Genomic DNA, 27,041 nt, shown 5'->3' with positions numbered 1-27,041 from the left:
CTGGAGCTCAGACTGTACAGAAGACACTCTTAGTGACAAAGATAGTGGCTTACATGTGGGTGTTGTGTTAGCGTCACAGATAATGGCTCGATGTTTAGGTAGCATGGATGTTTAACATGAAGGATAGAGTTTAAAGGCTTCTGAAGATCCCACTCTTTTGGTCTGCATTGGTTTTATCTCTGCCACAGGAGGCAAAGGTTGTCTGTGTTTTAAAGCCTGAACACAGCCCCTAGCACAGTTCAGTTACAGGAGTATAGATGCCTGATGCTGTGGCTGGTGTCCCAGACCCCAAACTGCTGCTCTGGACCACTTGTTCTGAATGCCAGTGAAAATACAGCAGATTCCAAAGCCTGTTCCAACCAGCAGGATCACAGAATCATAGGATGCTTTGGGTTGGAAGGGACCTTTACAGTCCATACAGTCCAACGCCCCTGCAGGAGCAGGGACATCTTTAATTAGATCAGGTTGCCTGACCTGCAGTGTTCCCAGGGATGGGGCCTCCATTGCCTCCCCAGGCAAACTGGACCAGTGTTTCACCATCCTCAGTGTGAAAAATTTCTGCCTTATATCCAGGATACCCCATGGTCCCCAGCTCCACAGCAAAGCTTCCTCTGAAGGGACCTTGCTGACCGTCTGCTGACAGGCCTGGAGAAGGGTGGATTAGCTGAGCTCCTTAGGATTTCTCTTCCTCTAGTTGGTCTCTCCGCATCCTGGGTCTGACAGGCATCAACTGAGCCCATGTCTGTATTGTGTCAAAGTCATTCTCCCTTTCCGTGGTTTTACTGGCAGAGGCAGTAGCCCTCAGGAAAGCCTTTTCAAACCAAGCAGACCTGGGGTGTCTAGTGCAGGAATGGCACCAAGGGGTCCCACAGACACCTGAGCAGACACGGGGCAGCTGGTGTGACAGGGAAAGGACATGGAGCAATGAGGAGCTGTGGACAGTGAGTGAGGGCGATCCAGTGGGGAACAACTCATTGTAGGGCCTAACTCTTCCATGCTTGTATAGCTGCTGGAGTGGTTTGTTGCTTCTTTGGTTCCTGTCCCTGCAGCCCTGGGGTTTGTCAAGCCGAGGCCTGTCATTTGTTTATGGGAAAGGAGGAGCTGTGGCTGGGGGATATGGCAGAGAATTACAGCATCACAGAGAAGCTGAGGCTGGAGGGACCTCTAGACACCATCCAGTCCAACCACCTGCTCCAAAGAATTTGTGCAAACGATCCAAAACCACTCACAAATTCTTTCCTGCTTGTCTCCCATCCCAAATGCCCCCGTGCTGTGATAGAGGCTGCTGTGAGGAGCAGAAATGTTTCTCTCAATGTCTCTCCCTGGGCATGGTTCGCAGCTGTCCCGAGGGGCCTGTCTGGCTTCCACTGTGGCGTGTGCCCACTTCCATGCCAGGTACCAGGGTTTCTCCCCATGTACTCAAAGGAGTTTTCCTCTGTTCCAGCCCTCATTTTTGTCTTGATTTTCCATAGGAGAGCCTATGAGATTGCCTTAACTGTGTTCTCATGCTTTCACTAGCTGTCCTGTCCCCTTCTTCTTCTTCTCACATTTGCAGGGCTTCTCTCATCCACATTCAGGGCACGGAGAGACAGACACAGAGTTGCTCTGTTTTGCAAAGCATGGTTGCTGCAAGCCTCTGGAGAAATCCCTTATAAGTGTTTAAAAAGCCCTTATGAAAGACTTCAGCAGTACAGCTACCTGCTCAGCACATCCTAGAAGCATAGAATCGTAGAATGATTAAGATTGGAAAAGACTTCTAGGCTCATCAAGTCCAACCATCAGCCCAACTCCACTGTGCTGGCTAAACCATGTCCCCAGATGCCACAGATACATGTTTTTTTAACTCCTCCAGGGATGGGGTCTCCACCACTGCCCTGGGCAGCCTGTTCCTAATGTCTGTGCCTGCATTCTGGTCAATCCATCGGTGCACTTATAAAACCCATTTTTATTTGGGAGGGTGGTCTGACACTGGCACAGGATGCCGAGGGGGGATTGTGGAGTTTTTGGAGGCATTCAAAACCTGAGTGGACAAATTTATGAGCAACCTGCTATAAGCTGGCTCTGCTTTAAGCAATGAGGGCTTGGAACAGGTCATCCCCAAAGATCCCTGCCAGCCTCCAGCCTCCTGAGATGTGTGATGACTGCCTCAGCCTGGCAGTGAAGGGCAGCATGAGACAAGCAGAGGTGATGGGGGCTGGAGCTGCAGGAGGAGAGGGGAGCAGGGTCTGACCGGAACAGAGAGGTTATAGGGGAGGTGGAGGGGCAAGTTGTGCAGGAACAGAGAGCATGGAGGAGGGCAGGAGGATGGGCACAGTTAGGAGGGGTCAGGGAAGAGTATGAGTGCTGAGAGTCCTGCTGCACATCGATGTCTTCTGTTGGGAAGCAGGCATGGCTATCCGGCTGTTAGTCACACTGTCCCTTCACCATCTATCCCCCACTTTGGCTAGCTGAGAAGCTTCAACCAAGGCCTGCTTCCCAGACTCCCCGAGGAGACACCGGGGACATGGAGCTGGGGCTCATTCTCGAGAGCCCTGCGTGGCTTTAGGAGCTGGGCACTGACATTGCTGAGCAGCCTGGAGCTGTGTCATGTTGCATTGCATCGGCATGGTGCATGCTGTTATTCCTGCTGCTCTGTGGCTTATTCAGTATCCACAGTTCAGGTTACTCTGTGTCCCTAACGTGGCTGAAGCATGTGTGTGTGTAGTAGCCTGGTGTGTTGTAACGACCTGCATCTTTTTATAGTGTTTTTTTGAATGTTAGACACTTTATGCACCCAATCCTGTCTCTGCCAGGCAGCCCTGCCACCCTTTCCTAAGCAGCCTCCTACCTTAGGTAGCCGGCTCTGAATTCTGAAGTTGATGAGGGGACACAGAGTGGATCCTCAGCTGCTAGAAACTGGCCAGATCTTCCATGAAGTCAGTGGAGCTGTGCCTCTACATGCATGTGCAGGGCCTGCAGGATCTTCTGTGTCCCCCTCATGGCACAAACACGGGGTGGCCACTTGGGTCATGAGTGCCCAGGTCTCCGTGCTGACCTGCACCATGGGCAGCACCATAGGTGGGTGAGGTGTGTGATGGACTTATTCTCAAATCAGCCTGGGCAAATAAAGTGGGGTCTGCCCCAAGGGCAGGACATACAGTACTTGAGCTGGTATAAAGTCTGCCAGGACAAAATATCTCTTAGTTTCTTTCTTCTGGCAGTTAGTTTGCCCTGGTTCAGGTCATTGCTTTGTGGCCACATGAGTTTCATTGCCAGTCTGTGTCTTGCAGCTACAACCTACCACTTGGAGAATCCAGAGAGAGTTTGCTGTGACCGCCCCACTGAAATGCTACTGCACTTCAGCCCACTGACAAAGATGCTCGTGCGATGTCTTCCTAGTCAGAGACCTGGCTCCTTTTGCTCCGCTAACATCAGCACTTGTCCACAGTTTATAGTCAGATGAGCCAGGGGAACTGCACCAACAGCTGTAGGATGGGTGATGGGGGAATCCCTCCAGCCAGCACTCGTGAATCACTGTGTAGAACCTTTATGGTGGCCATGCCAAGAGCTTTCCTTATCCTAGACAAGTGACACCAGCAAGAGAGATCAAGATAATCCGGCTCAGTGTTTGTGGCTGGGTGTGCAAAGCACAACAGTGAGCTGGTACTGCAAGTGTGCAATTACTTCCTCTCCCAGGATGGAGGGAGTGTAGCCAGGTTGCAGGGGGCAGCCTGCTGGCTCTCCCTCACCCAGGGTTGGAACCTTGCTGTTCACTGGCTGTACCCTGGGCATCTTCATCTGGTTTGGGCTTCTCAAAGGGATGTTCAAGGAACATCAAGCCACTTTTGATTCTGGGGCGGGGGTTTTTAGAGGAAGATCCCTGGCAGTCAGAGACACTGGAGACTGATTCTGTCCTGCTGGATGGAGTAGGGCAAGGAATTACAATAGCTTTTGCAATGCTGGGGCTCCTGGTTGGATCCTGATGCTCACTAACCTGGGCCTTGGCAGTTGCATGGCTCAGTAGCTTGTGGTGGGCTCTCTGATTTCTCCTCTATTTGCAGCAGTGGAGACACCCACCCACAATACTGGCTTCCAGTGTGGCTCTGCAGTCCCTCTATACCTGAAATGATCCTCACAATAGTTGTATTCACATGTCTGGGATTACAAGGACAGGCCTTTGGGGACAGACTAGGGGAGATCTGTCACTGATAAGGGTAGGAGGCAAATGGCATTGAGTTGCCTTAGTTAAAACCTTGAAGACAGAGCCCTGATAACACCAACAACTGCAATGCTTAGGTCTCTGCTCTTGCCATGGTTGCCCTCAGATCTAAGAAGGAAATGGCACTTGTATGGGTGACAGTCATGCAGGGACACTTGGCATGGCCTCTGCTTTTGGAGAAGCAATGCTTCTCTTGGGGCCCTGGCCCTGGTTGCTGAAATGGACAGCATTTTCCATTTGGCAAGCCAGCAGGACCTTGGGGAGGAAGGTATGCTTGCAGCATTGCAGTCTCCCCCAGTGGAGACCTGCTCCAGTTTGGTCTCAGACAGACATTTCTGCCTTTCTAGGTGCAATTCCCTGCAGAGCCCAAACAAGGATGCTCCTTGCCCTTGATGTGGTGCAGAGGGAGGAGAGGGGCCATGGAAAACCAGAAATATAAATAGCCCCATCCATCTAGCTGCTTCAGAGGGATTTTAATCCTAGTCTGGAAAGGGCCATCAGCAGCAAGGGCGGTGACTGCAGTGACAGGCAGAACCAGGTGGGCACAGGCAGCTCCTGGCTGTACTCTGGGGAAAGCTGAGCTATTCTGGGCCCTGGGGCTGCAAGGCTGTGCCGAGCCCCTGGAGTGGGGTCCCAGGTCCTGCCTGTGAGCATGAGCAATGCCTCTTGCCCAGCGGAACCCCCAGGCCAGTTTCTAGCAGCTCACACTGACAGGCAGGCATCTGGCACGGGGCAGGAGGTCTTGAGCCCAAGGCCTCATTTCCCTGGGAGCCTAGGGCACAAGGGACGCTACAGTGCAGCTGGCTTGTCCCTTGGTGACTGTGTGGTGTCTCCAGAACAGACCTGGCAAGGTCTCAACCTCAGCTGAAGAAGTTGAGGAGAAGGTGTCAGTGCTGCCTGTGGGAGGGCGGGAGGGTGAGTCAGCTGGGATGAGAACCAGAGATATGCAGTGCCCTGGGCCGGGCACCTTTACATGCTGAGTTAGGGAGAACAGGCATCCCTAGCCCAGGGACATGGTCCTGGCTGTGTGCCGCTGCAGGGACGCATGCTGCAGGACAGGGAGTGGCATGTGGTGGCTCAGCATGCCACTCCTTCCCGCCAGGGTAGCTACAGCGCTGCTTGGAGGGTGCGGGGAGATCACAGATGGGTTAGCAACAGGAGCTGGTCCAGAGACTCGTGGGGGGCAGCTGTGGATGGTAGTGATACAGGGGAGGTGACAGCTTGCTCTAACGGAGCATCCTCTCCTGCTTGCTTTTCCAATACACAGGAGAAGATTGAATATGCCTTCCTGATCTTCTTTGCCATTGAGGCGATGCTCAAGATAATTGCCTACGGGTTTCTTTTCCATACGGATGCCTATCTCCGAAATGGCTGGAATGTGCTCGACTTTTCCATCGTGTCTCTAGGGTAATGCAAGCAAGGGAAGCTGCTGGTGCTCAGCTTGTACCAGGCCTGGTCTGTAGCCCATCAGCTACATCAGTTTTTCTAGTGACTGCTGTGAGTTTGGGGGCATCTCATAGACTCAGTTCATGACCTTCTCCCATGAGCCTCTTTTTCAGGCTCTGAAAGCCCCTGGGTTCCTCTCTAACTCCCATTTTTCCTGTCCAACTCCTTGATGCTTCTTAGGTCTCCTTGCTCTGGAGAGTGGGAGTAGCGTGGTTTCCTCTGCGATTTGGCACACGGGGAGAGAGGGTCCACTGGGCATCAGGGAGTGAGAAGGGTCACTGGTTGTTCAGCAGTGAAGGTGGCACCCACCAGAGGGGTGTCCAGCCAAGAGCTGTTCCCTGGGTCAAACTGAGCTTGGCTGACAAGGTTGTTGCTTTCCTGCCTGCAGAGATCTGAAACCTTAGCGTAGATTTCTTGGTCTCCATCCTCATGCCCTTCTCTTTCTCTCTGTCCTTCCTTGTGCTCCCTGCCCCCTCCTCACTTCCTGCCCCGGCTCTTTCAGGCTTATCACCATGACCCTGGAGCAGGTCAATGCGAAGCAGGGAGGGACTTCAGGCGGCAAAGGCGGCTTTGATGTGAAGGCCCTACGAGCGTTCCGTGTGCTGCGACCCTTGCGCCTCGTGTCCGGAGTACCGAGTGGGTGCTGGGTGCCCTGCTAGCAGGGAGGGCTGGCGGATGGATTGAACCCCTGTGCCTAGCCAGGGTGGGGGGCAATGGGGGAGGTTTCTTGTTGCTGCTGGATCAAGCCCAGCTACAAGTTGGGTGTGGAGGAGCCACAGGTTCTTGCTCATCCCTGCAGCTTGAAGTTGTCAACACTGGGGATCTGTAGGTTGGCTTTCTCCAGAGACAGTGTGGCTGCCCCATCCCTGGAGGTGTTCAAGGCCAGGCTGGATGAGGCTTGGAGCAACCTGATCCAGTGGGAGGTGTCCCTGCCCATGGCAGGGGCATTGGAACTGAATGGGCTTTGAGGTCCCTTCCAACCCAACCCAAGCCATTCTGTGATTCTATGGTTCTATGGTTCTATGATTCTATGATTCTGTGATAGTGGGTAGGGAGAGGATTTCTTGCTTCAGAGATTTCAGTCCCAACCCACCTGTGCCGCTCTTCCCTTGGCATGGGGCATTTCAGAGGGTGTTTGTCAGAGGAGCTGGCAGAAATGCAAGGTGCACTCAAAGCTGTTTAGGAAGTGGTTGAGCTTTTCTCTCTTCTTCTTGGTGCAGGCCTTCAGGTCGTCTTGAACTCCATCATCAAGGCCATGGTGCCCCTGCTCCACATTGCCCTGCTGGTTCTCTTCATGATCATCATCTATGCCATTGTAGGACAAGAACTCTTCAAGGGCAAGATGCACAAGACCTGCTACTACCTTGGGACAGGTAGGACTGTGTCAGGGAGGTAATATGGCAGAGATGTCTCTGTGGCTGCCATGGGGACCACAGAGGTTCTGTGAGTAGCAGAAAGTCTCGTCTTGCCAATGTCAGGCCTGAGAGTGGGGCAGGACTGAAAGATGTTTGGTACAGCACACAGCTTGGTGTGGTATGTGGTGTGAGAAGGTGGTGAAAGAGGCCTCTTTTGGAAAGCTTCTGCAGGAGGCTGGGAGGTGCTGGGGCCTGCTGAGCTTGACCTGACTTGCTACTCACACCACGGCTTTCTCCCTCAGATGTGATTGCCACGGTGGCATCAGAGAAGCCAGCGCCATGTACCAGCTCTGGCCACGGGCGACACTGCACCATCAATGGCACTGAGTGCCGAAGCGGCTGGATAGGACCCAACAACGGCATCACTCACTTCGATAACTTTGGCTTTGCCATGCTAACTGTCTATCAGTGCATCACCATGGAGGGCTGGACAGAAGTCCTCTACTGGGTAGGCTCCAGCAGCTTGGCAGAGGTGACTGCTGGTCCTTCCTCAAAACAAGAAATTCCCTCCAGGATACAGGACCTGTAGCAGGGCTAGGTGTCCTAGCAGTGAAAGACTTCCTGCTCCATCAAGCTCCCTGCTGGGATGCACGTCCATATTGCACCACACATGTCTTCTGCATCTCTGCAGGCACTGCTCGAGTTGTCCTTACTCACCAGACAGACAGGAGGGTGCTCCAGCTCCCAGCTTTGTGAAGGGGTACAGGCCAGGCACAGCCACTGGTTGGTGGATGTTTCTCCAGCATATCCTCATGTTTTGCAGTCCTTGGGAGACTGTCTTGCTGAGGCTTAGGCATCGGGGTGATGTTTAAATCTGCTCCCAAAATGCTTGGGTCTGAAATTACCTCTGCTAAATTCAGATGCAGAGACAAGGTGCCAGGGCTCAGAGTCAGGTCTGCCTGCTGCCATCCCAAGCACTCGCTTTAGAGGGAGCAGAGCTCCCAGAGGCTGTTGAGGGGGCCCCAAGCCGAGACAGATGCCAGACAGTGCATTCAGAAGCTTCATCTGCTTCTCTTCTTGCCAGGTAAATGATGCTATTGGGAATGAATGGCCCTGGATCTACTTTGTCAGCCTTATCTTGCTGGGCTCCTTCTTTGTTCTCAACCTGGTGCTGGGGGTGCTGAGTGGGTAAGTGCCACCCTGTCCTTTCTCCTTGCCAGCAGAGCAGTGAGCATGATCAGAGCAGGGACATGGGCTCAATTTAACTACGAGAAGAAAGCCTGGAAAACTTTCTGTTCCTTTTCCTCTCCCATTCCTCTCCCTCCTTTTTTTTTGCATTCTTAGAAACCCTCAGCCTTGAGTTACTTTGTCGGTTTGTGTCCATGACTGCCTGAGGTTTTAGCTCAACACCTGATGCAGAAATCCTTTCCCTATAGCACAAGGAGCTGTCAGCAAACAGAGCTATGAAGCACGTGGTGAAGTGTTTGTCGTGTGGTCTGCCAGGTCTCACAGCAAAAGAAGGTGCACTCAAAGTAGCAGTCCTTACCCCACAGCTGTGAGCTGAGACACTCGTTCTCACCGACACCCCTAGTGCTGCCAGCTTGTGAGCACACAGGATTTCCGTATGGCCAACCTAAGGAAAACACCTTACATGTGAATGCAAGGAATTCAAGAGAGAACTATTGTTACTCTAATTAATGCTTCAACAGCCTCAGCCAAACACAAGTACAAGCTATCATCAGTCTGGCTACGAAGGCCATAATGCTCCTATGCCAAATGACTCAATTAATGCAAATTCCCACAGCAGTTGCAGTTTAAGCTGCTCTGCATACAATATTTCTGGTGCAATACTCAGCCCATTCTGCATTGCTGTGGTGGTGTCAGCATCCTGATTCTATTGCTGGGAACTGCGTGTTGTCCTGAGGAGTGGTGGGGCCTCTTCTTCTCAGTTCTGTGTAGGCTGAGGGTCTTTTTTAGGTGTTTCAGTCCTGTGTATGCAAGTGGATCGCACTCATAGTCTCTATTAATTCACAGGGTTACTTATGCCCTAATTAGTTGGATTTGCTAGTCCTCCTCTGTGTGAGCCATACAACTGCACAAGGTTAATGTAACTAAAACAAGTTAAAAACCATGAGACAGACCACAGGCACCTAACCCTTGCATGAAGTTGGCTGTAAAACCAGGACAATAGTCATTGGGTCCTGGAAGAGTTGCAGGCACAGCAAAAGCTTCTGAAATATATTTGCAAATATAGCTAAAATATGCTTAAGATTAGGAAACTCCAGACAAAACCTGACAAGTCCTTAGGCTTAGTGTGTCTAATGATTGTTATAATACCTGAGACCTAGTACTAATACATGACAACACCAGGCTGGCTGGGCAGCAGATCCACAGCCCTGCCAGATTCCAGGAGATGAAAGAAATTAATTAAAAAAAAAATGAGAAGAGTGAGACCTACTGCACTGGCAGATCTGCCTCTTCGATGTTACCATGAAAAGAGTGTCCTGTTTAGTTGCTGTGTGATGATCTCATCTTCCCCACGTAGAGAGCTTGGGTCAGCTTTCTGCGCCCCAAGATGAGTGAGACCCAACTTGCTCTAATACTTAGCAAAGCAGGAGAACTCCCACAGCTTTCAATGTCTAGCATTAAGTCTAACTACAGATCTAGCACCTACCCAACCACAGCATCCTACAACAAGAAGCTCCTGAAGAGCAGCCAGAGGTGGGAAAAAAACCTGTCTGCCATCAGGTGATCTGAACTCACATCATGGAACAGGGCCAAGAAAGAGAAAAAACACTAGTGGTAGCACTAGGTGGTAGGGTATTCCAGGCTTTTATCTTCCTGCTAGGACTGGCCTGGCTCAGGACTGTAGTACCTGACCTCCACACCATCCCCTTCCTGAGTCTCACTCTGCTGCTTGCCTTATCCTAGTGAGTTCACCAAAGAGCGCGAGAAGGCCAAGTCACGGGGGACATTTCAGAAGCTGCGGGAGAAGCAGCAGCTAGAGGAGGATCTGAAAGGCTACATGGACTGGATCACCCATGCTGAGGTCATGGACAGTGACCGGACCAGGGGAGAAGGTACCAGCTGTGCTTGGTCAAAGACTCTTAGCATGAGGGTCAGGTACCTAACACTGACTGTCCTAGACAGGAAGCATAGAGACCTTCAGAGAAGTCATAAAGACTCATCTTCCTTGAAAGCCTTGAAACAGAATGCTCTGACTTCCGCAGCGCAGTTTATTCTACTTTTTTTTTCTTTCCTGAATACTTTTATCAAATCTGACCCAAACTTGCAATAATGTGGCCCTGTGCTATACCTCAACCACTGTGTTTAATATTTGCAGAGTACTAGCAGGGCCTAGGTCTCCTTTGGCAAAATGCCCTTGGAATGGCCATGAGAGGCCACGAGGAGCACGTGGGCTGTTGTGTGCAGGGGCAGAGTGCAGGGTTACTAGCTTGCACACTAACATGCATGAATTTCTTGCTATTGCTTGACAATTTCAAGGGATTAGAAGTGCTCAGGGAATGAGGTGAATACACAAAACATCTAGCCTAAGGCTCAGCAAGGCCTGGGCAGCTCTTCCGCTGAGGTGCTGTGTCTGCTCTGCCACCCCGCCTAACTTGATGCCTGAAGCTGAGCAAGACCTGTTTGCAAAGAGCATTGGGAAACAGTGGGAAAGTCAAAATACCTCCTCCACACCATGGCTGATGCTCTTGTTGTTCAGCATTTGCTCAGATCACAACTGATTCCAGTTTCTCTGTGCTGGGAGCGTCTTGCACTGAGCGAGCCCACGTATATACTGCTGGCTCTTCAGGCTGCCTCTCTGCACTGCTGCTGCCCTCGCTGATGGGCAGGCATTCCCAGCGCTTCCCACTTGATTTGCACCCAACACTCAAAACCTTCTGCCTGAACTCTCCCTGAAATGGCATTTCTTATTTCACTTCTAACGGGGAAGCTCTTACTCATGTACTCCTGGGAGAGGTTCCCTTCCCCATATTCTTCCCAAGGGCTCCAAGGAAAGCCTGGATGTCATTCCTTCCTTAGGTATGCTGCCATCGGACGAAGGAGGGTCAGAGACAGAGAGCTTGTATGAAATTGAGGGCATGAACAAGTGGATTCTCTACTTGTAAGTTTGCAATAGTTGAACCATCTGCTGCTCTGCATGTGGGCTTGCAGGGTCTCCCACTCACTGTCCTGGCTGGATCAGGCTTTCCTGTCAGCCGGCAGATCATGGAGGAAAGCTGGGGGCTGTGTACCCAGGAGGAAATGCAAACATTGCTGTCAGGAAATGGGATTTTCCTTTGGTACCAGCAAAAAGTCACTTCAAGGTGAACAACGTCTTCACTTTGGGATCAAGCTCCAAGCATCCTCTCGTGGCATGATCTAGGAGCTGGGCCTGGTGCAGCCACACAGTGGTGATTGCAGGCCAAAAAAAAAAAGCCAGGAGGTGTTTGTGTGAAGGAATCACAATGCCTGAGTGAACGCACCAAGGGACAGGGACAGGGTTACGTTTCTCAGCCCTTTTCAGGGAAGGTGCCTGGAGAAAAGGGATGGGGTGGCTTTGCTCTGCAGTTTGCAGTCACAGCCCTGGGTAAGACAGGACCTGCTGCTCAGCTCTGCTGACCCTTTGCCCATCTCTCCAGCCGTCAGTGGAGGCGTTGGAACCGAATGTTTCGTAGGAAGTGCAGGGATGCGGTGAAGTCCAAGTTCTTCTACTGGCTTGTCATCCTGCTGGTGGCACTGAATACCCTCTCCATCGCCTCGGAGCACCACTTCCAGCCTGAATGGCTGACACAAGTGCAAGGTGAGCAAAGAGACTGAGGAGAGAGAGAGAGAGAGAGGGCCTGGACACCCTGCTGCCCTGGAGACATGTGTGAGTTCTTCCTGTGTGTGCACAGCCACTCCAGCATGGCACAGGGGCTGTTAGACACATGCAGACTCGTTCATGCACACGAACACAGCCTGTACACAAGTGTGTGTGTGTACACCATCCCCACTGCACTGTCACACAACTGCACATTGAACATGTGTGGTACGTAGTTATACACGTGTACATCCCCAAGGAGGTGTATTTGCATGGTGAGCACACACAGATTATGTACATTTGCACTCGCACATGCATAGCACGCAAACACATGTTGCATGCGCTCATGCAGTACAGCCACATGCAATCACGCTCTCTGCACCCACCCACGTGCAAACACACAGAGACGTGGCTCACAGCTGCACACACACGGACACAGCTCAGCCACATGCACACACACACACACACACACTGCATGGACTCACATGCACAGTACAGCCACACTTTCACACATGTAAGTACAAAGTTGCCTCCTCCTCAAGTTCCTCTCCTCTGTGCTCTCTGAAAGACAGCATTTGCTGCAGCTGCAGCTCAGGGCTTGGTCAGCAGAAGAGGAAGGTGAGCAGCACTGGCCTATTTCCCTTCCTGCTGTGCCTTTCTGAGGTAAGAGGTCCACGCTCTGATGGGCTGGATCTCCCACCCCAGATAATGCCAACCGGGTCCTGCTAGCACTCTTTGTGGCTGAGATGCTGCTGAAGATGTACGCGCTGGGCCTACGGCAATACTTCATGTCACTCTTCAACCGCTTTGACTGCTTTGTGGTGTGTTCGGGAATCTTGGAGACCATCCTGGTGGAGCTCGGCACCTTGTCACCCCTGGGCATCTCTGTACTACGTTGCATCCGGCTCCTCCGCATCTTCAAGATCACCAGGTTGGAGAGGGATCTCTGTGTGTGCTGGTGGCTCATGGTCCCCAGGCATCACTGGCCTTGTCCCTGGGGAGGACTGCAGCGAGCACTGAGCTGGTAGCTCCTGGATGGAGGAACAAGGCCAAGCTGGGGACTTCTGTCTCCAGGATGTTGCCTGGGAGTGGCAAGAAGGACAGACCAGGGCTTGCTGGAAGTTTCTGAGGTCCCTCTCTTGCCCTGGGTTCTGAGGTGTTGTAAATGGAGGCGCTGTGGGCCAGGACTCCTGGCTTCTCTTTCTGGCACCAACCTGCTGTGTGTTCATCCCCCTTCCCCATCCTGTCTGCTGGTGTCTGGAGCAGGCAGCAGGGCATCTTGCCTGTCATGCCATGCCTGGAGCTTCATTTCCACCTCCAGGGGCCTGGCTGGAGCAGTCCCAGTGCCCAGCCTGCGAGTGGTGCTGGTTCAGAGCCCCCCTTGCTGGCCTGCCAGCACATCCCACTCGACCAAGTGGTCTGTTCCCTGCTCCTACCTTGTCTTGCCCACAGCCTTCCCCACTCTTTTGCCTCCTGCACATTCCTGTCTCTCCTCTCCCCAGGTACTGGACATCTCTGAGCAACCTGGTGGCTTCCCTGCTCAACTCGGTCCGCTCTATTGCCTCTCTGCTCCTCCTCCTCTTCCTCTTCATCATCGTCTTTGCACTGCTGGGCATGCAGCTCTTTGGAGGCAAGTTTGACTTTGAGGACATGGAAGTGCGGCGCAGCACATTTGACAACTTTCCCCAAGCCCTCATCAGTGTCTTCCAGGTACAGGGCTGTGGGAAGTGCTGCAGGGGACTGGAAGGCTGCTTGCTGGGTGTCGCCTGCCCCTTGGGCTCCTGACAGGAGCTAGGGCTCAGAGAGATGTGAGTTGGTGGGAGGTGATGTGACTTTGAGGTACAAGCAGGGAGTTGCAATTGGGGTCACAAGGAGAAGTGCAGGTTCAGGGCTGAGCAGGAGGTGGGGTTGGGCTGTGGGGTTGTAGGGGCTGTGTGTTATGATCCAAATAGGGGAAATCAGGGGGTCATAAAGGTTCTGTGATACCCTGGGCTAAATTAAGGTGAAATAACACCAAACAATCAAATAAAAAAATTATTTGATATCACAGAGCCTTTACGCTACCCTAATTTCCCTTGTTTGAGTCGTACCAGCTGTGAGGGTTTGGGGCTGGAGCCAGGAGGGTGGGACTGAGCTGTGGGGTTCTGCCATGCTCTGCTGGGGGGGCTCGCAAGTCCTTGTTTCTGCTCTGCTTCCAGATTCTGACTGGAGAGGACTGGAATTCAATCATGTATGATGGGATCATGGCCTACGGGGGCCCATCCTTTCCCGGCATGCTAGTCTGCATCTACTTCATCATCCTCTTTGTTTGCGGGAACTGTATCCTCCGCCTGCCAAGCCAGGCCTAAGCTCCCCATACCCAGCTCCATGGCATCAGCTACACAGGACTGTGAAGGGAGCCAAGGGGGAGGGGGGTGGGGGGATGTCTTTCTTAAGCTTTTCAGTGCTTGCCTCAAGCGTTTTCGTTCTGAACAGCAGGGAAACCAACAACAGGCTTCAGGGCTTGCATTAGTGATGGCTGGGTTCTGGGGTCTGGAGGAAAACAAACCATGGGGCAGAACTGGATCACCAGCAAGCAGAGATTCAGCCATCAGTCAGTGCAGTAACAAGTCCAGGCTGGAAGGACTGAGCTAAAGTGGGGAGAGGGCAGCCATCCCAGAGCTTAGTACTCATGAGGATGGATATATCAAGGTTATCTCAAGGGCTCAACTCCAGGAAGGTTTCTCAGGGCACCCTGGAAACCATGGACAGTCATGGTCACATCTTCCAAAGAGAAACCAAGTTCATGTCCTTAGCGCTGTCCTTCCAGATATCCTCCTCAATGTCTTCCTCGCCATCGCAGTTGATAACCTGGCTGAGGCTGAAAGCCTGACCTTAGCCCAGAAGGCCAAAGCAGAGGAACGCAAACGTAGAAAGATGTCCAGGTGAGTGTTGCAATCCCTGCTGGTGGCAGGTCCCAAACCAGGTGCTTTGGTGTGAGGGCGCAGAACAGCATCACCCATGGCCCTGCTTAGAGTTCAGTTCCTGCTCTCCCCTCCTCTCCATTCAGAGCTTACCCAGAGAAATCTGAAGATGAGAAGCAAATGCTGGCCAAGAAACTCGAGCAGAAAGCAAAGGGAGAAGGGATTCCTACAACAGCCAAGGTCAGTGCTGGTGGGGCTGGGTCTTGGGGAGCTCCTGGTGGGGGACCAGACTCCTCCTCCACCAGCCAGGACTCACCAGCCTAGGTCTGGACTCAACGTTGCCAGAATCACTTCTCGCTTTAGCATCCTCTGGTGATGGGTGCTCTTCGGGTCCAGGCAGGGCATGTTGCCTGGGTAACAGGACCGTTGCTGGGGATTCTTTTCCTCTGATTCATTTCCTGGGTCACAGCCAGTTGTCAGGGTTTGAGATGGACTGGTGCACACCAGTGTGAAGGGGAACAGAGCACGTCTGCAGGATCCCAGACAGGTTTTATGTCTACACCAGCACGACCTGTATGCAAACCACTCTATTTAGATGTGCTGACTGCATGCTGAGCTGCCTCTCATAAGCATCTGACCAGCGGCTACTTCCCTATCCACTTCCCAGAGACGTCCCATGGGAACTCACCTAGGAGTCACCCCATGTCTTGTCCCACTTGTGGTATAGATGCACGACCCCAGGCTCTTGCCCAGCGCACGTACCCCTCTCCCATCCTCTTGATATTGCTTTTTGTTCACTTTGCAGCATCCCTGAGGTGTTTCCCCTCACTCTGCTCCATTCTGAGCCAGGACTCAATGTTCTTGGTGCTGTACAAGCCAAATGCAAAGACACTGCTTGTCCCACATGGCTTGCAAGATGACAGGGTCTGGATATTATGCAACATTTGGCAGAAACACTGACACACACAGCTGCATGTCCTCCTCTCTGTCTCTTGTTTTAGCTAAAAGTGGATGAATTTGAATCCAACGTCAATGAGATCAAAGACCCCTACCCTTCTGCAGACTTCCCAGGTAAGACTTGACATTGGCAGTGCTGTGGGAAAGCTGAGGAGGCACTGCAGAGGGATGGTCCCAGAACCCTGGCTGTGTGAGGAGGGGAAGAAGTGGTGACCTTCTGCCAGATTCTGGGTGCTGTGACCTTCTGGCACAGATCTCAGATCAATATCACAGGATTAGAAGATTATCCATAAGGTCACGTTTCCTATTCCTCTCTGGATAATTCTTTCCTTTCCTCCCGTTATGGCCACCCTGCAGGCGATGATGAGGAAGACGAGCCTGAAATCCCCTTGAGTCCTCGTCCGCGTCCCCTTGCAGAGCTACAGCTGAAAGAGAAGGCTGTTCCTATGCCTGAAGCCAGCTCCTTCTTCATCTTCAGCCCGACCAACAAGTAGGCACTGACCCTTCTCCCAGTTTTGTGGAGTCAGGACTGTCCCAGGTACCTCTGGCACTGACCCTTCCCAAGGGGTTCCTGTTTGTGTGTAACAGCCAGCTCTGAAGGGAGCCAGCTCACTGGGAAAAGTCGCTGTGAAAGGGGAGGCACAGGCATCCCTTCCTGCTTTCCTGTCCTTGAGGTTTCGCCATAACCCTCTTCCAGGTTTCCATGGCCTTATCTGATGTCTCTCTGGCCCCTTGCAGCATCCCATGCTCTTTCTGTCCCTGGCAGGTTTCGAGTCCTGTGCCACAGAATTGTCAATGCCACCTGGTTTACCAACTTCATCCTGCTCTTCATTCTGCTCAGCAGCATCTCGTTGGCAGCTGAGGATCCCATCCGGGCTGAATCCTTCCGCAACCAGGTGCTCATGTACCTGTGGAGGGTTGGGAAGGGTAGGGGAGACTTCATGGAGGCCCACAGTCCCTCAGTAAGCAGAGCCTTGCTTGCCAGATGTCAAGCCTCAGCAGGCAGCTGTAATTTAATCCCTGCCTCTGGGAGGGCAACACACTTGGGGGAGAGACTGGATGTGTTTCCATTCAGGGCACAGCTGGGACAAGTTTCCACTACTCCATGTCCCAGTTTACTTCTGGGTGAAAAGATGCACCTGATAGGATGTATGAGGTCGGTTCAAGGCTGTGGTGGCTTCTTGGGGATAGGGTCATCCTATGACGTAGCAAACTGGACCACTGATGTGTGCAGCACCTCGAAAAGCTGTTGGCAAGGAGCACTGGTAACCACAGGTCTACAAGGCACAGATGGGTCTATACGTGTGCAATGCCTGACAGGGACTACGGAGGTCTCACACGAGACAGCTTGCCAGGGCACTCAGTGTTTTTGGTATCAGGTGCTTTCAAGTGAATCGTGTCAAGCCTCACTGACTTGGAAACTGAGCTTGGTCCCAGACTGCAGGTTGGATCATGCACTGGGGAAAATCCGCAGAGCTGGGGGAAGATCGGGAGTCTTCTTGGCACTAGGTTTGCAGGTTCTGTTGAGCTAGATGGGCTCACCGGTCTACCCAATGAAGGGAAAACCACAATGCCAGGATGTTTGAATATACTGGACCATTTCCCACGTCACCCAAATCTCATCCAGTTCTGGTGCTTCTGTTCCCAGGTTCTTGGATACTTTGACATTGCTTTCACCTCTGTCTTCACAGTCGAAATTGCCTTGAAGGTGAGTCCCTCTGTCTCATGGTTCTGGCCATGGACATGACCCAGCATATGGCTCTAGGCTGTTCTGGCCGTGGACACTCAAGCTCTTCGGGCACAAGCTTGAGGACCCAGAGATGAGAAGCTGCCAACTGATCTTCATGTCGCCAGAGTTCATTCAGCCTAGTGGCAGGTGACCTGCCCCAGAGGCCATGTGTCCCCTCCAGTGAGGTCATGCTGTCACATTGAGACAGATAGGCCATGGCATTGGGGTTTTTGTTCTGTGGTACTTTAGAAAAAAACTTTGACAAAGAGAAAACAATGGAAATCTGTGGAGTAAAAGAGTAGTTCAAGCAGCTGTGGCATGTTGTTCCCACTCCAGGTCTCTTTAGTCTTTTCCTCTTTAATTTACTGAATGACTGGGAAGTGTTTTGTCTCCAGCTAGTACAGCACAGAGGGTTTCCAGCTGGAGTCATCTTCCTGCCTGGCTGAGAGGTAGAGGTCTGAGTAGGATAGGGTGCCCAAGTGATGGAGCTGTGAGAAGCCCCTTGTGCCTTGTCTGTCCCAGGGCTGTGGAGGGACTGTGACCCTTGAGCCCTGCTTGACCTCTCTCCTACCTCTTTCTGCTCCCCAGATGACAACCTATGGTGCTTTCCTGCACAAAGGCTCCTTCTGCAGGAATTCTTTCAATATCCTTGACTTGCTGGTGGTTGCCGTCTCCCTCATCTCCAGGGGAATCGAGTAAGCACCTCCACACTTTACGTGGTGGGCACAGGTCTATTTAACTTTCAGGCTAGCTGGGGTACTGCAGCTGTCTCTGCTGGATGGAGAAGGAGCAGCCCGCCCAAGGGCCAGGCATTAGCTTGTGTGTTAGAGTTCATAAAATCATGCTTGGAGGGACAGGGCATGGAAAACTGGGAGACAGGGATGCAAACTCCTTGAGTGTTGAAGGTGAAGATCTAAGTAGGAATTCAATTTTGGATCTGCTTTCTTCAGCTGCCAGCACCCCTTGGCCTTGTGTGGGGTGATGGCTTAGTGACATCCACGTGTCTCTGCCATCCCTTGCCCCTCATCCCTATTCCCAGCCTAGTCTCCATGGCTGCTCAGTCAAGCTGTGCCAGGCTGCCCCAAGCAGGGGAATCTCATCGTCTCAGTTCTGCCTTCCTCCTCAGGTCCAGTGCCATCTCAGTGGTGAAGATCCTACGGGTGCTAAGGGTGCTGAGGCCTCTGCGAGCCATCAACAGGGCAAAAGGGCTGAAGGTAAGAGGAAAGCTGATGCTGTGCGTCTTTGACCCATGGGAGTCCTCATGGGAAGTTGTGTTTCAGCCATCATGCCCTGTGGGGTCTGCAGGACCAGGAACCCCATTCCTACTCCCTGTCTGTGGAAGAATTCTGCCCATCTCACTGCTCTTGTCAGGCTCGTGATCTTCCCAAGGTCCATCCCTGCAGTGTGAGGGTGTGGGATGTGCAGTGGGGGCTTGCCCCAGGCCTACTCACGTGTGCACTGTCCTTGACCTCTGCAGCACGTGGTCCAGTGCGTGTTCGTGGCAATCAAGACCATTGGAAACATTGTGGTTGTCACAACTTTGCTGCAATTCATGTTTGCCTGCATCGGGGTCCAGCTTTTCAAGGTGAGAGGTGTCTCAGGTGGACAGGAGAGACATTCTGCTCAGCCACATCCTGGGCAGGCTCCTCTAGTCATTGCTCTTGGGGATGGCATTTCCCAGTGTTGGGGTCAGCATGGGCTGTACTCTGTGCTCTGCAGGAAGACCTACCTTCACCAGACTTCCCAGCAGGAGAGCCTGCAATGGGAAGGAAACACCCAGGATACTGTCAGGGCCAGACAGTACACGTAAAAGGACCAGATTACCTTGCCCCACTTAGTGCCTCATTTTCCCCTTTCCAAGGCAGCAAATGCTTTTGACTTCCTCTGTGCTTTGGATGCAAAGCGTTTCCCCGGAGCACCACTCTTGCTCTCCGGGCCTTGGCTGCTCCATGGCTGAGCTGACCCTGTCTGAGGTCACCTTTGTTCTAATAGTTGAGCTTAAATTCCCAGTCAAGGTGGGGAGAGTGTTCAGGGCACCCTGCAGACTGAGCAGATCTGACAGCATCCCTTAACTTTTAGTTAATTGTACGGTTGCAGCTTTCTTCCCTGTTTTCCAAATTGCTGGCTCCCAGACAGGAGGAGCTAGACAGGTCTCAGGTCAGGGCCCTGGAAGATTTGTTCCCATCACCAGGCAACGTTCACTTATCTCAGCCTGGGATTAACCCCAGGATCCTCCACGGCTCTTGAAACACCCTGTGAACTGGGTGGTGTCGGCAGGCAGGAGGGAAGCCAATGGTGGTGTGATGCCGGGGTTGGAGTCAGCACTGAGACAGGGTGGGGACTGACTGGGGAAAATTCAAAGCTGCCTAGGGCTTCTGAAGTCACAGCAACATCTGATCTCTTTCAAATGCAGGGCAAGTTCTATGAATGCACAGATCCATCCAAGATGACAGAGAAGGAGTGCAGGTAAGAGTTCTCTGCAGCTCAGCCCCAGCAGGGCATTGGCCGGGGAGGGAAGGTTGTGTGTCACACGGGCCACCTGTGCTCCTATGCGGGAATGCTGCATCAAAAAACTGGAGCTGAGGTCTCTTGCTGGTCTCCCTCACCTTGGGGTAGATCAGCAACAAGCACAGGACTGCACTCCCCTCCCAGCGACTACAGAGCCCTGGGGAAGGGCCACAGTGGGTGGGCTGAATGGGGCCGTGCCCCGTGAACCTCACAGCTCTTCTGCTGCAGGGGTTATTTCATCAACTACGTGGATGGGGACCCCACGCAGATTGAGCTACAGGAGCGTGTCTGGTTTCACAGCAGCTTCCACTTCAACAATGTCTTCTCAGCCATGATGTCACTTTTCACCGTCTCCACCTTCGAAGGCTGGCCACAGTGGGTCTGGGCGTGTGTGGGGCTGGCTGAGGGATGGGGCTGTGCTGGGAGCAGGTCAGTGCTGCAGGCCTTTACCTGCAGCAGGTAAAGAAATGTAAAGTAAAGAGCTGCCCAGGCTGAGGGACAGGACTGTGGCTGTGGCGCTGACAAGGTCAGACCAGCAACCCTGTCCACTGTTGTTGGATTTGGGGTGCTTCCAGAGCTCACTGTAACCTTCAAGAGGAGAAATGGTCTTTCCTGCCTAATTAGGAACTCTGTTGCCTCACTTTCCCTCCTGCAGGCTGCTCTACAAGGCCATTGACACTAATGCTGAGGATAGAGGCCCTATCTACAACTACCGGGTGGAGATTGCAATGTTCTTCATCATCTACATCATCCTCATTGCCTTCTTCATGATGAATATCTTTGTGGGCTTTGTCATTGTCACCTTCCAGGAGCAGGGGGAAAGCGAGTACAAGAACTGTGAGCTGAACAAGAACCAGGTAATGAGACGGGAAAGGGCAAGGTGGACCAACCCTAAGTCTGGCACTGCTGGCAATGACTGGTTTGGATCAGCCTTTAGCAGTGGTGCAGATGAGTGGAACTCGCCCTGGGTCTGTTTGCCTTCCAAGGGAAGGGCAGAGTGGACCAGAACCAGTGAGGGGGCCTTGAGGTGCAAACAGAGTACCCAGACTGAGCTGAAGCAGAGGGCTGTGTGCAGTTCTGGGCTCCCCAGTACGAAAGTGACATGGACGTACTGGAGTGAGTCCAGCAAAGGACCACTGTGATGACCGAGGGTCTGGAGCATCTGTCATGTGCAGAGAGACTGAGAGCTGAGTCGGGTTAGTATTGGGAAGAGAAGGTTCATCTCTGTGTGTAAATACCTAATGGGAGGGTATAAAGGGGATGGAGCCAGGCTCTTTTCAGTTGTGCCCAATGACAGGACAAAAGGCAGTGGGAACAAACTGAAGAAAACAAGAAATTGTATTTAAACATAACCCTTCCCTCCCTTTTTTTTTTGATGAGTATGGTCAGGAACTGGAACAGATTGCCCAGAGAGGCTGTGAAGTCTCTCATCTTTGGAGGTATTCAAAACCCAACCAGATGCAGTCCTGGGTGAAAGGTTTGGCTGGCCCTGCTTTGACCAGACCATCTCCAGAGGCACCTTCCACTGTCAGCCCTTCTGTGATGCTGTTATGCTGTGATTCTGACTGGGGACATCAAGGTTGAAAGCAGCACAAGTGCGACAGGCATCAGCAAAGAACATGACGTGTGCTGGGGAGGACAGATAGACAGGGGTGCCTGCTGGCCCACAGGAGATGCTGATGTGCTTTTGTGCTGAGCAAGCCTGCAGGGACAGCGTAGGCACTTTGAGCTGAAGGTGCCAGGGGTGATGAGTGCGGCACATGAACCCAGCAGAGATGGCCCTGGGCTGCTCGGTATCCTTCGGGTGCAGAGAGAAAACCCAGTGTCCCTTTCACCCCTGGTTTGCATGATGTCTTCAGGCTGTTCTTGGCCAGACCTGAGAGACCCTTGGGAAGGTGCTATGGGAACCAGGCAGACTCAGGACTGGAGGGTGTTGGACAAGGGCAGCATGGCAATCTTTAGAGGCAAGCAGTGGCTTTGGAAACTTAGTCCCATGCAGTGTATTTGCAGAAAACACAGCAGATACCTGAACTGTGGGGGTGCCTGGCCTGAGTTGCTGGGCTGAGAAGAAGGCGGGGAACCCACCTTGCGTCTGTGGGGACAATGCTGCCAGTGGTGCTGACCCTGTGCCTGTGCCCTGGCGATGCGCTGTGCCCACTGTGGGTTCACACCTGCCCTCCTCTCCGCAGCGCCAGTGTGTGCAGTATGCACTGAAGGCCCGCCCACTGCGCCGCTACATCCCCAAGAACCCCTACCAGTACAAAATCTGGTACGTGGTCACCTCCTCCTACTTTGAGTACCTCATGTTCTTCCTGATCCTGCTGAACACCATCTGCCTGGGCATGCAGGTAAGGGGCACAGTGGTCACCATGGGTGGTCATGGAGGGGTGTCCGTGGCTAGCTCAGCCCTGTCGTCTCCAAGGGAGCTTCTGGGGAGGAGGTCTTTTCTACACTGCAAAACTCATGCTGTGTGCTCAGCACCATTGGAGATAGGGGCAAACTGGGACTGGTTGGATGTGGGGAGCCCAGGGATGGGGCTGTAGGGGGGAAATTTCCTTTTTGCTGACCATTGCTGAACCATAGGTCTGTGGAGGGGGTATCTGCATCCAGCACACACTTCTGAGCTCACAACAGTGGTTGGACCAGCTACAAGCTAATGTGGCTCTTTCTACTTTCTACTTAGCATTACAACCAGTCTGCAGAAATGAACCACGTCTCAGACATCCTCAACGTAGCCTTCACTGTCCTCTTCACCCTGGAGATGATCCTCAAGCTCATGGCCTTTAAAGTCAAGGTGAGAGGAAGAGATGGTCTGAAGAGCAGGAGAGGGCTTCAGGCCATCCTGGGGGAGTCCGTTTACCCTGCATTTGTCTCTCAAGTACAAGTACCCCGAGGCCTATTACTCTGGAGAACTTACCTTTGTAAGACCCTTGGGGACCCCCATGAACAGGACCTGACTACTCTTTGTCAGGGCTACCCTTGCTAGCCAAATCCAACCCAACCCAGCTAAGCACTGTTCCCATCTTCAGGGTCATCTGTCACTGGTAAGGTCACAGCTCTAGCTGCCTCAATCCACCCTCCTCATTTCACATCATTGCAAGACAGGACCAGATGACTGACCAGAGGTTCCAAGGTCTGACCTCCATCCCTTCTCCTGCCTCTCCCTGAGGTGCCAGACGTCACTGGTGATCCTTCCAGCACTCCTTTCTCTGGGTTGCAGCATCTCTCTACTCCTCGACTTAATCTTTGGATGTTCACTCCTTTTCTCTGGCTCTTCCTCAACAGGGCTACTTCGGGGACCCCTGGAACGTCTTTGACTTCCTCATAGTGATTGGCAGCATCATTGATGTCATCCTCAGTGAGATTGACGTAAGTGTCAGGCTGCTCGGACGCAGGGGTGTCCCTGCGGAGCACTGCTGCCAGCACCCACTCGAGGCTGTGCCGCAGCGCCTGCCCTGAGACAGGGATGCCAGTGTGATGTACAGCTCAGCAGAGGGTTGGTGTTCTCTACTCTGCTTGGTTCTGGAGAGGGACAAGGATCAGCCCGTGGCACGAGTGTGTGGAGATCACAGCCGAGGCCCTGTGGATCTTAAAGCACTGTTTAAACATAGGAGACCATGCCCAGCCAGCCGATATGTCACACTGCCTCCTTCCCACAAATCTGTGGGCACTGGGATCCTATAGGGAACAGTCATGAGCAGCAAGACCTGTGTCAGCCTCTGCCCCACTCTCCCTGCCTGTCTTCTCCACATGCATGCCTGGACAGCCAGTCCTGGTGTGTCCAGCCTCAGATCAGTGCAGGTGGTAAGAAAACTGCCTGTACCTACTGGACACTGCTGTCCCGTACCAGGGGAGGATTGAACTCATCGCATTTCAAGGTGTTTGCTTTGCCTGTGGCCCTTTACACAGTGATCTGCACATATACACAGACTGCCTGGATATGTGCGCACGTGTATCTCTAGACACTACATCAGAAGCTCTGCGCTATATGAACTGCGTGGCTTTGTGGCTGTAGGCAGTGGCTACAAGGTAAGCGCTTTGCTGGGAGCATTTTCAGAGCAGTGCTAGGAAGCCAGCATGCCACTGCCTTTCATAGCACTGGGGCATCCACATCCTAGTGCTGAAAATGCCCCTCTGCACGAGGAGGTCATGTGCTGCATTTTGCAGATATGATAATAACGCTGTAAGCAGTTGTAGGATTGGGTAGAAGATAAATTAACACTCTCTAGTGCCTTCACCTACTGCTTCCTCTCAGGAGCAGGACTTGCCAGCTCTGGTCCACTGCAAGGCCATGTCTGGCAGAGCTGCTGCCACTGCCACCCCTGTGCAGGATGATCTTCATCCGTTCTCTGTGCTGGGGAGGAGAGGGTGTTCAGGGACCCTTGGTGGCAGTCACCTTCTTCTCTGGAGTGTGGTCCAGGCCTCAGAGCTAGGATGAGCAAAATCACCCACCTTCCTCCCCTGTGACAGCAACATGCTCCTCCCTGCACAGCCCTGCACACCGTTACTGCTGTCCTCTAGTGTCTGGGCTTCTCAGCCTTGATGAACTCCCAGATTTCATGCCAGTGCCAGCAGCTTTCATCTGTCATCAGGTCTTTGGCCTCCCAGCTCTCTGTGCCTGTGACCTTGTTTCCCATTGTCTGTAGGGTATAATTTCCTAGGGCTCTACATCCTTCCTCATGTTGTTGTCAATCAGAAGTGAAGTTCCAAGAATACTCAGGGCCCTGTGCTGGGCAGAGATTTTCAGTCCCTGTGGAGCAGGAGACCAGGTCAGTTTGCATGGGTGTCAAAGTAGGGCCATGCTCAGCCATGGGGGTGCTCAGGACCGTGGGTCACAGGCACTAGGAGGAGTCTGGTGCCCTGGCTGGGACTGACCCAGGGCTGTGCTCTCTGTGCCACAGCACGGTTGGCAGCAGCAGGGCTCTGCAGAACCCCCAAGGATTTCAAGAATGGTCCTATCACGCCTGAGCTTTCCTGGTCCTCTCCCCCAGTTCTGCATGCCAAGATTTCCCCTCCCAACATTGCCAAGCTTTTCCCAGCCATCTGGTGATGTGCAGGGGGATTTGGATTAGAAGGCGGATGCGAGGCAACCTCACCTGCCCTTCCAATAAGTCTCTCTGCTGAGAGGTCAGTGCAAGGTGGGTCTGTTACCTCTGGTTCCCAGGAGCTGTTTGCAACCCCTGCACCCACCACAGATCACCCTGTCAGCGCAGGCAGACTTTGGAGGACTTAGGGAGGGTGGATTTCACAAAACCAGCCAGCACCATGGTACAGAGGTGGCAGGTGACACCTTGCAGCCAAGCCGTTTGTGGTGGCACCCAGGCACACGACTGTGATTTGCAAAGTCTGTCCTCTCCTGCTCTCTCTTTCCCTTCTGCTTCTTTTCTCCTCCCTCATCTCTCTACGTGGGGCTGTCCAGGTGAGGCAGTAGGGGGAGTCGTGTGGTAAGGAGCCCTCTGTCAGTCACCACCACCAGATTCTCCTGGGTGTTCAGTCACTGGGTTCCCTCAGATCCCAGGAGGTCCTGAAGGGTCTGGGGCAGGAGAGATGGGGGCCCCTCTGACAGCACTGCTCCAGGCTCTGAAGTGTTGGGGGCTAGTAGTGTCCATGCTGGTGTGTCCCTCCTGCCACTGCCTGTCCTGGAAGCTCAGCCCCTTTGCAAGGGCCAACCCTCCCATCCTACCTAAAGCCTCCTGCAATCACTGGCCCAGGAATGAGCTTGGTTTGTGCAGGAGAGACTGGACCACCTCATGAAGGGTCAGGTGTTGTTGTCTGCTGGGAAGGAGTTCCCCTACCCCAGAGCTTCTCTGTGTCTCTGCCCTGGGCCTGATCTGGGGGAGTCCATGAGAAGCAGCAAAATTACACATCCTGAGATCTGCCCTAGATTTCCTGGCCCATACCCCCTGCCCTAGAGATGTAGGTCACAATAGGTGAGGTATGGTGGGGCACAGAAGTGGGTAAGTCCTTTCTGATCAGTGTGTTTCCCTTGCCATCTATCTGCTACCTCTGCCCTTCAAAAGTCACATCACCTTGTCCGTAAGCCCAAGTGACAGTGGCTGCCTGTCCTTCCCCTGCTCTCCTCCTCTTTTCCCAAATTTCCATCTTACTCTTTCTTCTGTGTCTGTATCTTCTTCTTCAGCCACCTATTCCTCCCTCCCTCTCATTCCTACCTCACTTCTGCTGCTCATTCTCTTGTTCTCTTGACAGACTGTTCTTGCATCCAGTGGTGGATTGTACTGCCTCGGCGGAGGCTGTGATGGCATTGTAAATATCAGCTGCATGTGCTTGCCGTGCTCTCTTTTCCCTTCTGCTGCCCATGGCTGTGCCAGCATGCCCGTGGCCAGCATTTGCATGTGTCCTGCGTGTCCTGCATTGAGACACGCCAGACCCAGCTGCCCTCTCGAGTGTGTAGCTCTCCCCTTGCTGTTAGAGACATGGAGCAAGACATTAACTTTGTGAAGTTCAACAAGGCCAAGGGCAAGATCCTGCAGCTGGGTTGGGGCAATCCCAAACACAAATCCAGGCTGGGCAGAGAATGAATCGGGAGCAGCCCTGGGGAGAAGGACCTGGGAATGCTGGGGGATGAGAAGCTCTGCATGAGCTGGAGGAGTTCACTTGCAGTCCAGAAACCCAAAACATGTCCTGGGCTGTATCCAAATTCGTGGGACCAGCAGGGTGAGGGATGGGATTCTGCCCCCCTGCTCCACTCTGGTGAGATCCCACCTGGAGCATTCAGTACTGGAGCCCTCAGCCCAGGAGGGATATGGAACTGTTGGAGCGAGTCCAGAGGAGGCCACGGAGATGGTGTGATGGCTGGAGCACCTCCAGTATGAGGACAGGCTGAGAGAGTTGGGGTTGTTCAGCCTGGGGGAAAGAAAGCTGTGGGGAGATCTTAGAACAGCTTCCAGTGCTGAAAGGGGCTCCAGGAAATCTAGGAAGGGGCTCTTGATCAGTGAGTGCAGGAATAGGATGAGGGGGAACAGTTTTCAGCTGAAAGAGGGGAGATTGCGATGAGATCTTAGGAAGAAATGTTTTGCTGTGAGGGTGGGGAGGCCCTGGCCCAGGTTGCCCAGAGCAGAGGTGGCTGCCCCATCCCTGGAGGGGTTCAAGGCCAGGTTGGAAGTCCAGTCCCATAATCCAG

At 52.9% G+C, this 27,041-nt stretch overlaps 1 protein-coding gene across 1 annotated transcript in view; it reads left to right on the top strand.

Annotated features, from left to right (window-relative positions):
* Positions 1–27,041, top strand: part of CACNA1S (calcium voltage-gated channel subunit alpha1 S) — a 48,379-nt gene that overhangs the window by 8,052 nt on the left and 13,286 nt on the right. Inside the window, exons 3-29 of the mRNA XM_054087699.1 lie at positions 5,466–5,605; positions 6,147–6,280; positions 6,865–7,017; positions 7,302–7,507; positions 8,084–8,187; positions 9,931–10,079; positions 11,044–11,125; positions 11,643–11,803; positions 12,509–12,734; positions 13,306–13,513; positions 14,002–14,122; positions 14,613–14,727; positions 14,853–14,946; positions 15,708–15,777; positions 16,021–16,153; positions 16,430–16,559; positions 17,312–17,371; positions 17,981–18,087; positions 18,519–18,606; positions 18,870–18,977; positions 19,806–19,858; positions 20,129–20,275; positions 20,556–20,757; positions 22,090–22,248; positions 22,584–22,694; positions 23,186–23,269; positions 26,108–26,164. Coding sequence (XP_053943674.1) covers positions 5,466–5,605; positions 6,147–6,280; positions 6,865–7,017; positions 7,302–7,507; positions 8,084–8,187; positions 9,931–10,079; positions 11,044–11,125; positions 11,643–11,803; positions 12,509–12,734; positions 13,306–13,513; positions 14,002–14,122; positions 14,613–14,727; positions 14,853–14,946; positions 15,708–15,777; positions 16,021–16,153; positions 16,430–16,559; positions 17,312–17,371; positions 17,981–18,087; positions 18,519–18,606; positions 18,870–18,977; positions 19,806–19,858; positions 20,129–20,275; positions 20,556–20,757; positions 22,090–22,248; positions 22,584–22,694; positions 23,186–23,269; positions 26,108–26,164 — 3,402 coding nt within the window. The remainder of the gene's footprint in view (positions 1–5,465; positions 5,606–6,146; positions 6,281–6,864; positions 7,018–7,301; positions 7,508–8,083; positions 8,188–9,930; positions 10,080–11,043; positions 11,126–11,642; positions 11,804–12,508; positions 12,735–13,305; positions 13,514–14,001; positions 14,123–14,612; positions 14,728–14,852; positions 14,947–15,707; positions 15,778–16,020; positions 16,154–16,429; positions 16,560–17,311; positions 17,372–17,980; positions 18,088–18,518; positions 18,607–18,869; positions 18,978–19,805; positions 19,859–20,128; positions 20,276–20,555; positions 20,758–22,089; positions 22,249–22,583; positions 22,695–23,185; positions 23,270–26,107; positions 26,165–27,041) is intronic.

Source organism: Cuculus canorus, chromosome 24 (genome assembly GCF_017976375.1).
Source record: "Cuculus canorus isolate bCucCan1 chromosome 24, bCucCan1.pri, whole genome shotgun sequence".
Taxonomy (NCBI): Eukaryota; Metazoa; Chordata; class Aves; order Cuculiformes; family Cuculidae; genus Cuculus; species Cuculus canorus.
Note: the sequence above shows the minus strand (reverse complement) of the source record. Positions and strands in the feature narration are given on the sequence as shown.